Source organism: Rhinopithecus roxellana, chromosome 20, assembly GCF_007565055.1.
Source record: "Rhinopithecus roxellana isolate Shanxi Qingling chromosome 20, ASM756505v1, whole genome shotgun sequence".
In the NCBI taxonomy this organism is placed as follows: Eukaryota; Metazoa; Chordata; class Mammalia; order Primates; family Cercopithecidae; genus Rhinopithecus; species Rhinopithecus roxellana.
Window position 1 is genome coordinate 73446175 of NC_044568.1, and position 14346 is coordinate 73460520.

The following is a 14346-nucleotide window of genomic DNA, read 5'->3' on the forward strand; positions in this document are numbered from 1 at the left end:
GTTTCACCATATTGGTCAGGATGGTCTCTATCTCGTGACCTTGTGATCCACCCGCCTCGGCCTCCCAAAGTGCTGGAATTACAGGTGTAAGCCACCGCGCCCGGCCCTTATCACATATTATACTTCAACTATACATCTATTCCAGCTCCTCCATTTGTCTGACATTGGAAAAATTACCTCTCAGTATCAAATCTACTATCCTTGAAGTAGAGATAATAATGGTGCCCGACTTTGATTGCTGGCACAAATGCCTGAAAATCACTTAGTACCATGTGTAGGGTATTATAAACATTCAACAATCGTTAGCTATTATTATTAATAAATGCCCCATATGTGTGTGTTAACTCAGAGATGATACAAACCGGGGATACAAAGACGAATAAAGCAAAGACGAGTAAGATTCTCATGGTCTGGTGGCGATATAATTACTATCTAAGAGGGAATGAGTCACCTGAAGGTCAAAATAAGATTTGCTAACGTATCTCACTACAGAGCAGTTTTTAATTATTATAGATCAGGGTTTCTGTATTTTCTTTTGGAAATGTCTCTGAGTCATATAGATCAGGGTTTCTCAACCTTTCACTATTGACATCTGGGGGGCCAGATAATTCTGTGTTGTGGGGAGCTGTCCTGTGCATTGTAGGAGGTTCAGCAGTATCTCTGGCCTCTGCCCACTAGATGCCAGGAGCACCTCACGACCCTGCATTTTTGTACTGCTGTGGGCTACCAATGTGAGCCTCAAAGACCAAGCTGGGGCGTGAGTTTCCACCCCCGATCCCTCCAAACACTCCCAGCGCCTGCCTCTTCTCTTGCCAGCAGTCTGCCCGGGACGTGGCCATCAGCACACTGGGGAACTCCACTGCTGGCAAATGCCGGCCACCAAAAAGGTAGAGTCTCAGTTTGGGAGTTGGAAACTTAGAAAAACAAATTGCAAAGGTTGAGTATTCCTTTTTTTTTTTTTGGAGATGGAGTTTTGCTTTTGTTGCCCAGGCTGGAGTGCAATGGCACGACCTCAGCTCACTGCAACCTCCGCCTCCTGGGTTCAAGCAATTCTCCTGCCTCAGCCTCCTGAGTCGCTGGGATTACAGTTGCCCACCACCATGCTCAGCTAATTTTTGTTATTCTTAATAAAGACGGGGTTTCGACATGTTGGCCAGGCTGGTCTCGATCTCCTGACGTCAGGTGATTGATCTGTCCACCTCGACCTCCCAAAGTGCTGGGATTACAGGCGTGAGCCACTGTGTCCAGTCAAGACATTCTTCCTAAGATAAAAAGTACTAAATAAAAAAAAGACTTGAAAAGGCAGTAACTTTCCCACCCTAGGACTCAATGTCATTTAATGTTTGGTCCCTGTACCACCTGAAATCATCGTTTCAGAAACCCTGCAGACCCCAAACCCCCGATCTACTCCCAGATCTTATATTAATAGCTCCTAAAAGAATATAATCACCACTCTCTCTCTCTCAAGCCTAAATAAAAAAGAACAGATATCACTATCTGGCAGAGTAGGCAAAACCTTTACTGCACTCATCCACTCAGAGTACTAGGTTTAAAAAACCTACCAATGTCCAAACAGCTAATCCCCAAAGGACAGGGCCATTTTGCTTCCATTAACTTTATTTTTTTGGACAAGAGGGGTTGAAGAAGCCACCAGAACACAAATGGGGAAATCATTAAGGACTAATGTAGGTAAGTCTTCCTCCAAAGGCACTTACTCGGCAGAGGCTTGAACAGCCACGCCAATGGCTGGGATTTGGTCCCTACTAGAGAGGGGGACTTTTCTTCGCTGCCACAGAGGCTGCAGCATTGTCAGTGGGGACAGGCTGCTGGGTCTCAGTGGCTGAAGCTGAGCCATCAGGGGCAGATGATGCGGTGGCCAGGGTAGATGGTTTCTGACATGATTTCTGGCTGGGTTGTGCCGCAGCCTCCAAAACCTGAGCAACCGACATCTCAGGAACCTTCAGGACACTTGAAGACTGGCTCAGGGAACTCTCCTGCACTACAGAGGTGCTGGGGATGGCCTGTTGCATTTGAAGTAGGGCCTCCAAGTCCTTGATAGCCTGAGAGGCCTGTGGATCCACAATAGTAAAGGACTGAGAAAGATACAGGCTGCCCCATATGGACCTGGGTGGCCAGTGACTGGGTTCCAGAAACCAAACCAGGTGGTGGAGACTGAGTTTGAGAGGCCCGAGGAAGATTCTGGGGCTGGCCCTGCGAGGCCACAGGCATCAGGGCCTGGCTCAGAGAGACAGCAGGGACCTGGAGGTGGTTCTCAGAGGCCATGGGGACAGCAAGTTGGCTCTTAAAAGCCAAAGAAACTACAGGCTGGCTCTTAGAAGTAAAAATGGCTACAGGGTGTCTAGCAGAGATGGAGGGGGCTACAATCAGGCCCTTAGTGGCGTAGAGAGGGGAAGGCACAGGCTGGTGCAGAGGCAACACAGGATGCACCGGATGGGTGGCAGGCAGTTGATCCATCGACGGCGGCTGGGCATCCGGGTCTGGGGAGCCAACGGTCTCCGAATTTTCATCATCTTCAGGCTCGGGACCCAGATCCTCTTTGCCAGAGTCTTGAGAGGCGTTGCTCTCCTTGACCCCTTCCTCTCCATCTTTGTCCTTGCTTTTCCTTCCCAGCCGTTCTTCTCCGTGGGCCGAGACAGGCACGGTCAGGGAAGCTTCTCTTTGAAGGGTCCTCCTACGACGCCACCACTGCATCAGCAAGTTGTTGGGGACGGTCTCGATGTTCACAGAGAGGGAGTGGCTGGCGCTCTGGCGCAGGGCCACCACCAAGGAGGCAGAGGGTAAGGAGGAGAACTTCAGGGTCTCTTCGGGGAGCAGCTCGATGTTGCCGGTGTACCAAGAGGCCCACCAGAGGAGGCTAACGAAGATGATGGCGGAGCCCAGGTAGACCAGCATGTCGTAGAAGTCCAGGTCCACAAAGACGCCAGTGAACAGGGAGGCTGAGGTTGCAGTGAGCTGAGATCGTGCCACTGCACTCCAGCCTGGGTGACAGAGTGAGACTCTGTCTCAAAAGAAATAAAAACAAAAGAATTAGAAAATAATGCTTGTATTTTTTACCACCCGCTGTTTCAGTCGGAAACTATAATTTTCTCCTTGGACTTGATGGGGTGGCTCACGCCTGTAATACCAGCACTTTTGGGAAGCCGAGGCGGGTGGATCATTTGAGGTCAGGAGTTCGAGACTAGCCTGGCCAAAATTGTGAAACCCCCCATCTCTACTAAACATACAAAAAAATTAACCAGGCATGGCCGGGTGCAGTGGCTCACGCCTGTAATCCCAGCGCTTTGGGAGGCCGAGGCGGGCGGATCACCTGAGCTCAGGAGTTCAAGACCAGCCTGGCCAACATGGTAAAACTCCATCTCTACAGAAGTATGAAAATTAGCCTGGCATTATGGCAGGTGCCTATAATCCCAGTTGCTCGGGAGGCTGAGGCGGAAGAATCACTTGAACCCGGGAGGCGGAATTTGCAGTGGGCCGAGATCGCGCCATTGCACTCCAGCCTGGGAGAGCACGACTCTGTCTTAAAAAAAAAAAAAAAAAATTTAGCCAGGCATGGTGGTGCATGCCTGTACTCCCAGCTACTCTGGAGCCTGAGGCAGGAGAATCGCTTAAACCCAGGAGGCAAAGATTGCAGTGAGAGGAGACTGTGACACTGTAGTCCAGCCTGGGTGACAGAGCCAGACTCCCTCTCAAAAAAAAAAAAAAAAAAAAGAAGCTATAATTATTCTCCTCATTAGGTTTTATCTGATACTAGTTTGATACAAGAGCCACTTATAAATGAAGGCTATTTTTTAGCTATTGCATTGGATTTCAAAGTGCAGTCCCAAAGCAGCAGCAGCAGCAGCAGCACCACGACCTGGGAACACGTTAGAAATGTAAATTACAAAGTCCCACCCAAAACGCCTGAATCCCAAACTCAAGATTAGGGGTCAGCCTTGGGTTTTTGTTGTTGTTGTTTGGTTTTGATTTGTTTGAGATGAGTTTCCGTCTGTCAGCCAGGCTGGAGTGCAGTGGTGCGATCTCGGCTCACTGCAACCTCTGCCTCTCAGGTTCAAGCGATTCTTCTGCCTCAGCCACCCCAATAGCTGGGATTACAGGCATCTGCCACCACGCCTGTCTAATTTTTGTACTTTTAGTGGAGACGGGGTTTTACCATGTTGGTCAGGCTGGTGTTGAACTCCCGACCTCAAACAATCCGTCTGCCTCGGCCTCCCAAAGTGCTGGAATTACAGGTGTGAGCCACCGTGCCCGGCCAGCCCTGTTTTAATAAGCACTTTAATACATGCTAGAGTTTGAGAACCACTGAGCTATTGCAGTACTTTAAATCTAGGGATGTCAGGCTAAATACAGACTACCCAGATAAAACACTGAAAGTTTTTTTAGTATAATTGGAACCCAAATACTGTCTGAGATATGCTTATACTTTAAAAATTCAATGTTTATCTGAAATTTAAATTTAAGGGGGCACACTGTATTTTTATTTGCTAAATATGGTAGTGCTATTTAAATCTTTCTCATGTAGCTTTTAATTTTAGACTTATAAGAAGATAGGATGAATCCATCCTTTTTTAGGTTAACTGCTTTTTTTTCTTTTTTTTTTTTTTTTTGAGACGGAGTCTTGCTCTGTGGCCAGGCTGGAGTGCAGTGGCACGATCTCAGCTCACTGCAAGCTCTGCCTCCCAGGTTCAAGCAATTCTCCTGCCTCAGCCTTCCGAGTAGCTGGGACTACAGGTGAGTGCCACCATGTCCAGCTCATTTTTTGTATTTTTAGTAGAGACGGGGTTTCATCATGTTGGTCAGGATAATCTTGAACTCCAGACCTCGTGATCCGCCCACCTCGGCCTCCCAAAGTGCTGGGATTACAGGCAAGAGCCACTGCACCTGGCCTTCTTTTTTGTTGAGATGGAGTCTCTCTCTGTCACCCAGGCTGGAGTGTGCATTGGCACAATCGCAGGTCACTGCAACCTCCACCTCCTAAATTCAAGCAATTCTCCTGCTTCAGCCTCTGGAGTAGCTTGGATTATAGGCATGCACCACCACCCCTGGCTAATATTTTTGTATTTTTAGTAGAGATAGGGTTTCACCATGTTCACTGGGGTAGTCTTGAACTCCTGACCTCTAATGATCCATCCCTCTCGGCCTCCCAAAGTATTAGGATTATGGGTGTGAGCCACCGTGTCTGGCCTGTATTTTTCTTTATACAAGTAATTCCATAAAGAAAATCTGAAAAAGATGACTGATTTTTTTTTTTTAAGGGAAATTCTATTCACTGAAAAAGCAGTATGGGCCGGGTGCAGTGGCTCATGTCTGTAATCTCAGCACTTTGGGAGGCTGGGCAGGTAGATTGCTTGAGATCAGGAATTCGAGACCAGGCTGACCAACATGGTGAAACCCTGTTTCTACTAAAAGTACAAAAATTAGCTGGGCATAGTGGCAGGCACCTGTAGTCCCACCTACTTGGGAGGCTGAGGCAGGAGACTCCCTTGAACCCAGGAGGCAGAGGTTGCAGTGAGCCGAGATGGCACCACTGCACTCCAGCCTGGACAACAGAGCCAGACCAGGTCTCAAAAAAACCAAACCAAACCAAACCAAACAAAACAAAAAAACCGCAATGTGATAAAATACACCAGAATGTTCACAATGCTTTGCATGGCAGAATGGTATCATGAATAATATTGACTTATAAACTCCACCCAGAAGAATGGCAGGGCAGATTTCTTTCACTTTCTCAGGCTGAGATAATTTTTACTTTGTGAACCTAATTTTATCTATGTGATATGTCATGGGTTTAGGAAAGTAAATTAGTTCCTACTACTATTTTGATTTCTTAAGAAGTCTTTTTAAAAAGATAAAACCGGCCGGGCGCGGTGGCTCAAGCCTGTAATCCCAGCACTTTGGGAGGCCGAGACGGGCGGATCACGAGGTCAGGAGATCGAGACCATCCTGGCTAATACGGTGAAACCCCGTCTCTACTAAAAAATACAAAAAACTAGCCGGGCGACGAGGCGGGCGCCTGTAGTCCCAGCTACTCGGGAGGCTGAGACAGGAGAATGGCGTGAACCCGGGAGGCGGAGCTTGCAGTGAGCTGAGATCCGGCCACTGCACTCCAGCCTGGGTGGCAGAGCAAGACTCCGTCTCAAAAAAAAAAAAAAAAAAAAAAAGATAAAACCAATTTACTACAGTGTAATTTTCATAGAATCGTATATACCTATTTTAAGTGTATGATGAGTTTTGTCAAATGTATGTATTTGTGACACTACCACAATAGTCAAGATACAGAATATCCCACACCCCAAAACATTCCCCTTTATATACTTGGGTTTGTTTCTGGACTCTCTCTTCTGTATTTTTTTTTTTTTTTTTTTTGAGACAAGCTGTCACCCAGACTGGAGTGCCATGGGGCAATCTCAGCTCACTGCAATCTCTGCCTCCCGGGCTCAAGCAATCATCTCACCTTAGCTTCCCAAGTAGCTGGGACTACAGTCATGTGCCACCAAGCTCAGCTAATTTTTGTCTTTTTTGCAGAGGCAGGGTTTCACCCAGCTGGTCTCGAATGCCTGAGCTCAAGCAATCTACCCACATCTGCCTCCCAAAGTGCTGGGATTACAGGCGTGAGCCACCACACCAGGCCAAGCCACCATGCCCAGCCAAGCCACCGCGCCCGGCCTCTTTTTTTTTTTTTTTTTTTTTTTGAGATAGAGTCTCACTGTCACTCTGTTGCTCAGGCTGGAGTGCTTTACAGTGATATGATCTCGGCTCACTGCAACTTCCGTTTCCTGGGTTCAAGCCTTTCTCCTGTGTCGGCTTCCCAGTAACTGGGATTACAGGTACACGCTACCTGCCCAGCTCATTTTTGTATTTTAGTAAAGACTGGGTTTCACCATGTTGGCAAGGCTGGTCTCGAGCTCCTGACATCAGGTGATCCAGCCACCTCAGCCTCCCAGAGTGCTGGGATTACAGGCACCTGCAATCATGCCTGGTTAATTTTTGTATTTTTGTAGAGACCGGGTTTCACCATGTTGGCCAGGCTGGTCTTGAACTCCTGACCTCAGGTGATCCACCCGCCTTGGCCTCCCAAAGTGCTGGGATTACAGGCGTAAGCCACCGGGCCTGGCCTAGAATTTTTAAATTGCATATATAGACATTTATAATGAAAAAGAAATAGGATCTTTACTTGCTATGGCAAAGTCCCTTTTTAAAAATTGTTTATTAGGCTGGGCGCGGTGGCTCACACCTGTAATCCCAGCACTTTGGGAGGCCGAGGCGGGCGGATCACCTGAGATGAGGAGTTCGAGATCAACCTGACCAACATGGAGAAACCCCGTCTCTACTAAAAATACAACATTAGCCGGGCATGGTGGCACATGCCTGTAATGCCAGCTACTCGGGAGGCTGAGGCAGGAGAATCGCTTGAACCTGGGAGGCGGAGGTTGCGGTGAGCCAAGATTGCGCCATTGCACTCCAGCCTGGGCAATAAGAATGAAACTCCATCTCAAAAAAAAAAAAAAAAAAAAAAAAATTCTTGTATTAATAGAATTGGAAGTTGGTTGGTTAATTCAAATGGCTTCCCACTAGTAACCTACTAGACATAGTAGTCAGTGGACTGTTAGCATCACTCATATATTTTATAGGGAAATGGAAGGTAAATAAGTGTTGCTTACATCAGGCTCAGTTAAGAGAATTGCTCCTGCACTTGGACTTTTCTTTTTTAAAGAGGATGAATTTCTCCTATCTCACTGCATAACAATAACATTTATTGAACACTTACTATGTGTCAAGCATTGTCTTAAGCGCTTTAAATTATCAATTCCTTTAATCATCAACAACCCTATGAATGAGTACCATTAGTATCTCCTTTTATAGATGAGGAAACTGAGGTATACAGGGAAGAAAATTAAATTGTTCACAATTATGCACACTGTGGGTGGTAGAGTTTGAATTCAAACCCAGTCTGGTTGTTAGAACCCACTCTTTTTTTTTTTTGAGGTGGAGTCTTGCTCTGTTGCCCAGGCTGGAGTGCAGTGGCACGATCTTGGCTCACTGCAACTTCCATCTCCCGGGTTCAAGCGATTCTCCTGCCTCAGCCTCCTGAGTAGCTGGGACTATAGGCGTGCACCACCATGCCCAGCTAATTTTTGTGTTTTAAGTAGAGATGGAGTTTCACCATATTGGTCGGGCTGGTCTTGAACTCCTAACCTCGTGATCCACCCGCCTTGGCCTCCCAAACTGCTGGGATTACAGGCATGAGACACTGCAGCCAGCCTCATGTCACAGTCTATTAATCACTTATTCTAAGAAAAAAAATTCTCACTCCTGTAATCCCAGCCCTTCGGGAGGCCAAGGTGGCCGGATTACCTGAGGTCTGGAGTTTGAGACCAGCCTGGCCAACATGGCAAAATCCCGTCTCTACTAAAAATATAAAAACATTAACTGGGTGTGGTGGCACATGCCTGTAATCTCAGCTACTTGGCAGGCTGAGGCAGGAGCATCACTTGAATTCGGGAGGCAGAGGTTGCAGTGAGTGGAGATTGCACCACTGCACGCCAGCCTGGGCGACAGAGTGAGACTCTATCTCAAAAAAAAAAAAAAAAAAATGTTCCTTAAGCTTTCTCAATTATAAATATTCCCTTTGTATAGAAATCTCTCTATAGGTAATGGTACATGCCTGTAATCCCAGCACTTTGAAAGGCCAACGCAGAAGCATTGCGGGAGGCCACGAATTTCAAGACTAGCCTGGGCAACAAAGCGAGAACCCGTCTCTAGGAAAAATAAAATAAAAAATTAGTCAGGCATGGTGGTGGCCACCTATAGTACAAGCTACTCAGGAGGCTGAGATCAGAGGATCACTTGAGCCCAGCAATTCAAGGCTGAGTGAGCTATGATTGAGCCACTGCCCTCCAGCTTGGGTGACAGGGTGAGACCCTGTCTCAAAAAAAAATTTTTTTTCAAGGTCTGGATGAGAATGGAAACACCACCCATACACCTCCCCCACCTCAACACACACACACACACACACGCGCACACGCACGCACACACGCACACACATGCACACACGCACACGCGCGCACACACACACACACACACACACGCTAAACGTCGTCCTTTCTTCCTGCCTATGGATTTGATGCCTTCTATGGGGAGAGGTGCTCTCAGCAGGACGTCTCTGCAGGTTCCGTGGGGCTCATCCTAAGGCACATGCTGGAAGGCAGAATGCCAAGGTGCTTGCACACAGGCCCTCAGGGGCAGGTAAGGAAGCCAGAGCTGGATCAGCTATGCGTCAGAAAGGGCTGGGGAAATGAGAGGAAAACCTCACAGCTTTTTCCCTCCCTCCCCAGGGAAGACACACACAGTGCCGGGAGCCCAGAGCAACCTGGGGAGACTCCCCAGGCTCTCCTGGACCTCCTACAGCTCACAAGGGAGGAGGGCACTCAGGGCCAGCCTTGGGCCCTCCCTGTCACTATGTCCTACTTAGATCTCCACCAGGAAAGAATGAGGCCTTGAGCTGGTTGGAAGAGGAGCAACGAAGGTTCAAAGTAAGACCTGGTTCTAGAACAGAGCTCTCCTATGGCAGGAGGGAGGTAAGGGGAGACCTGGAAAGACAGAGGCTGGGGTGGCCAATGGTACAACTCTGAGAACAGAGCAGAGAAAGGAAACCGATCCCCAGAAAGCAAGCAGCCTCTGCATGGAAAACTGCCCTTCCCCCTCACTGCTTACACAGGGTTCGACCTCCTGGACCCTGCATAGGGAGACCTGGTGATCCCAGTAGACTGTCGGGAAAGCACCTTGATTCCTGGTCTTGTGCAGAAGGCTATCACTAGCTTTGCTGATTTTATATGAGGACGACGATGATGATTTTTTTTTTTTTTTTTTCTGAGACAAAAGTCTCTCTCCCTCCCAGGCTGGAGTGCAGTGGCAGCAATCTCTGCTCGTTGCAACCTCTACCTCCCGGGTTTAAGTGATCCTCCTGCCCCAGCCTCCCGAGTAGCTAGGATTATGGGCACCTGCCACCACAGCTGGCTAATTTTGTATTTTTAGTAGAGACAGGGTTTTGCCATGTTGCCCAGGCTGGCCTCAAACTCCTGATCTCAAATGATCCCCCCACCTTGGTTGCCCAAAGTACTGGGATTACAGGTGTGAGCCACCGCGCACCCGGCCTATTATTAGTTTTATATGGAACACTTGAAAAATTGGCGTGCCATCCTTGCACAGAGGCCTGCTAATCTCTGTATCGTTGGAGTTTTAGTGTATGTGCTGCGCAAGCGAGCACAACGAGATTTGCTGATTTTGAGCAGCCCTTCCTATCGGCCAATGGAAATTGGACTGGAGGAGGCAGCCGGCTCAACCAGCGCTCCCCCCGCAGTCCTGCTGTGCTCAAGGTCAAGGTGAGGCCATTGACAGGGTTGAGGACCTGGGAAAGCCCTGGAGTCTGAGCCAAGCACGAGATCTTTGCTCTTTTTTTTTTTGAGACGGAGTCTCGCTCTGTCGCCCAGGCTGGAGTGCAGTGGCCGGATCTCAGCTCACTGCAAGCTCCACCTCCTGGGTTCATGCCTTTCTCCTGCCTCAGCCTCCCGAGTAGCTGGGACTACAGGCGCCCACCACCTCGCCCGACTAGTTTTTTCGTATTTTTTAGTAGAGACGGGGTTTCACCGTGTTAGCCAGGATGGTCTCCATCTCCTGACCTCGTGATCCGCCCGTCTCAGCCTCCCAAAGTGGTGGGATTACAGGCTTGAGCCACCGCGCCCGGCCCTGACTTTTGCTCTTAATCCCAGGTGGACCAGCAGGAATGTCTGGCCCCATCTTGCCAGTGGGAGAGAAACCTCTACCTGACTGGCTAGTCTGATGCAGAGGAAGCCAGAGCACAGGCAGCAAGGGCCTTGAGCTAAAGACAGTGCAGCCATCTCCACGTCCTGCTTTGTGCTGGGCAAGGCAGTGGATGTGTTGAACCAGGCCCTCCCTCGTGTGCCTCTCCTGGACAACAAGCTCACTTGCCTGTTGCCGGTCAGGCCCACCCGTGCCAAGGCAAATTGGCTGGAGAAGGATGTTCTCAAGCATGCTCAAGGTGGGTTGTGGGGAAGAGCAGTTGAGGCACAGGCAGGCTGGACTTATTTATTTATTTATTTATTTATTGAGACGGATTATAGGAACGTGCTGTCATAACTTATTTTATTTTTTAATTAATTATTATTAGTTTTGAAACTAAATCTCGCTCTGTCACCCAGCCTGGAGTGCAGTGGCACAGTCTCAGCTCACTGCAACCTCCCTCTCCAGAGTTCAAGGGTTGAGGTCGCATAGGACACCCGAGTGAAGTAGGTGAAGTCCCAGAGGACACTCCAGTGGTAGAGGTGTCTGTGGTCTCAGAAAATCATCAGCTAGAGGAGATGGTAGAGGTACCAGAGTACGCTCGAGTAAAATAGGAGGTTGAGATGCCAGGGGACACGCCAGTGGTGGAGCAGGAGAAGATGGTAGAGGTACCAGAAGACACTCGAGGGAAGGTGTCTTTGATCTTAGAAAATCAACTGGGAGATCCCTGTTTCCACCAAGATGGTGGCGCTGGGCTCCGGGTGACTAGAGGAGACGACAGGGCCTTTTCCCTTCGCCAGGACCCGACACACCACCCTTCGCTCGCGCACCCCTCTGCCATCAAGCTATCTGCCAGCCTGGGTGCCCGCTGTCCGCCGCCGAGTTCCACTTCACCTCTGCGGACAGGCGCGCTGGGCTGAGGGCGGCGGCGCCTCCTTCGGGTCCTCCGCAGAGTAGCTCGCAGCCTGTAGCCCCTGCCAGGAGGGCCCCGCAGCACCGCGATGTGGATAGGCAGCGACGGCCAGGAATGAAAGCCGGGATTTCCCAGCGGCTCCGGCACCCCCTTTCCCCGCCTCGGTTTCTGGATAAGGAAGCGCGGGTCCCGCGTGAACCCGGCGGAGGGCGGCAGCGAAAGGGAAAGAGGCGTTGGTGGGCGGAGGTGGAGGGCGAGGGCGACAATGACCCGTGAGGCGGCCGCCACAGCCCAGGCGCGGGGGCGACGACAGAGGGGAGGTACGGTGTCAAGAAAACATGGTCCCCATTATTATGTAAAATTAAAATATGGAAGAGATGATCCCTACCATCAACCAGCTTACAACCAGAGGCACTGACAATTGTATACAGATGGCTGTAATGTTAAAAATCTCTAAGAGCCTGATTTTAGAACTCACCAGTCCTCCGAAGTTTGGCGAAATATGAGTTGTTAAGCCAACGTTCAGATCAAGGTAGCAGCAAGACTGGTGTGGCAACCTGTTTTTAATCAGTGACTCTAAGCTGTGATCACCCTGATGTCACCAAATGGCCACAGCCTGTAACAGATCACCAGGAGAACCTCAGTCTGACGACATTGAAGCTAACTGAATGAAGCGAGGAGCTGCAAAGCATCTAATGCAATGCCTCATTACCACCTGTGGAAATGAGGTCTGCACGAATGAGTTTTGTGCTTCCTGTCCAACTTTTCTTCGTATGGATAATAATGTAGCAGTTATTAAAGCCCTCGAGCTTTCTAAGATTAATGCAAAACTCTGTGGTCCTGAGAACTCGAAAGGTGCCCCCAACAACTCCTGCTCTGAGATAAAAATGAACAAGAAAGGTGCTAGAATTGATTTTAAAGATGTGACTTACGCCCCTTCTCGGGGTCATGATGGGCAGCAAGATGGCGTCTGCCAGTAGGGTCGTTCAGGTTTATTGCCCCAGAGAAGTGAATGCACACATACTGTCTGTACCTAAATGTTCATAGAAAAAAAAGATTTACTAGCAAAGAACTGGGGTCCAGAGCTGAGGGATTCCAGCCTGGCAGCAGGAGTGTGGCATCTCAGCAGGCAGTGAAACCACACACTCTTTTTTTTTTTCCTTTTTTGAGACGGAGTCTGGCTCTGTCACCCAGGCTGGAGTGCAGTGGCCGGATCTCAGCTCACTGCAAGCTCCGCCTCCCGGGTTTACGCCATTCTCCTGCCTCAGCCTCCCGAGTAGCTGGGATTGCAGGCGCCTGCCACCTCGCCCGGCTAGTTTTTTTTGTACTTTTTAGTAGAGACGGGGTTTCACCGTGTTAGGTGAAACGTCAGGATGGTCTCGATCTCCTGACCTCATGATCCGCCCATCTCGTCCTCCCAAAGTGCTGGGATTACAGGCTTGAGCCACCACGCCCAGCCAAAGAGAGATTCTTGAAGGCCATCATGTATGCCAAAGGATTTGGCATGCTGTAAAACAAAACAAAATGAAACAAAAAAGGAAGAAAACATTTAAAATTTTTAAAAATATAACAAGAGGGATAAATTTTTGGTGGTGATAGTGTCCCAGTACAAAAATGCTGTAAGTTAGTGAACCACAGTAGTCACCTATGTCTGTGCCTCCGTTCTTTACTGGGGGCATGTGGGATGGAATAGCAGATTTCAGCTACATAGATGAACAAATCCTTTATTATTATTATATTTTGTGTGTGAAAGTGTTACATATTTTTTCACTTGTATATACAGAGGTTACATATTTCTTCACTTGTATATACACAGAGGTTTTTCTGAATATTTATTTTAAGGGTAAAATCACATTTGCTTGTGTTTATTACTGCTTGAGGTTGAGCGTTTTGAGTATTTAAAATATAAATGCCAACAGAACTACTCTCCCAAGGAAAATATTGCCACCATTTGTAGCAATGTAACCTTCAAGCCTGGGCTACTTTTTTATCCCTGTATCTAAATCAAATCAGGAACTGTATTTTTTTTTAATGATTTGCTTTTGAAACTTGAAGTCTTGAAAACAGTGTGATACAATTACTACTGTTCTAGCCCCCAGAGAGTTTTCTGTGCAAAATCTTGAGAATCAATAAAGATGGAAGGGAGAAACTGGAATATTTTACCTGCAGCCCTCAGAACTTCAGTAACAGCACAACAAATTAAAAACTCATGCCACAGTATGTCGTCTTCGTGTGTCTTGCAGTGAACTGTTTCAGTAGCCAATCCTCTTTCTTAGTATACGAAAGGACAGGGATTTTTGTTCTTGCTGTTATTTTAAGCGTACTGGGGAAAGCGCAGTTGGTAAAATGAAATGCTAGTCAAGCCTACTGCAACAAAGTTAGGAAGTTTCTTGTTTATTATAAACAAATAGCATGTGAAGGTGTACTTAAGATAGATTTTTTATTAATTACTTATTACCTAAGAAGAGGTACCAGAAGACACTCGGGTGGCGCCTGCAGTGTCTGAAAATCATCAGGTGGAGAAGGTGGAAGAGGTGCCCGAAGACACTCGGGTGGCGTCAGCAGTGTCTGAAAATCATCAGGTGGAGAAGGTGGAAGAGGTACCCAAAGACACT

General features: G+C 48.3%; 1 protein-coding gene and 1 non-coding gene across 2 annotated transcripts; both read right to left on the reverse strand.

The window, feature by feature from the left end:
• Positions 1-692: 692 nt before the first annotated feature.
• Positions 693-12278, reverse strand: LOC115895195. The gene is made up of 4 exons (XM_030924462.1): positions 12210-12278; positions 2155-3019; positions 1935-2069; positions 693-914 (listed from the first exon to the last, which is right to left on the reverse strand). The coding sequence occupies exons 2-4, from the start codon at positions 2911-2913 to the stop codon at positions 693-695; spliced, it is 1116 nt and encodes a 371-aa protein (XP_030780322.1). The 5' UTR covers positions 2914-3019; positions 12210-12278.
• LOC115895417 lies at positions 10183-10285 on the reverse strand. Its single transcript, XR_004055611.1, has one exon. It is a non-coding gene; the product is annotated as a U6 spliceosomal RNA (small nuclear RNA).
• Positions 12279-14346: the final 2068 nt, after the last annotated feature.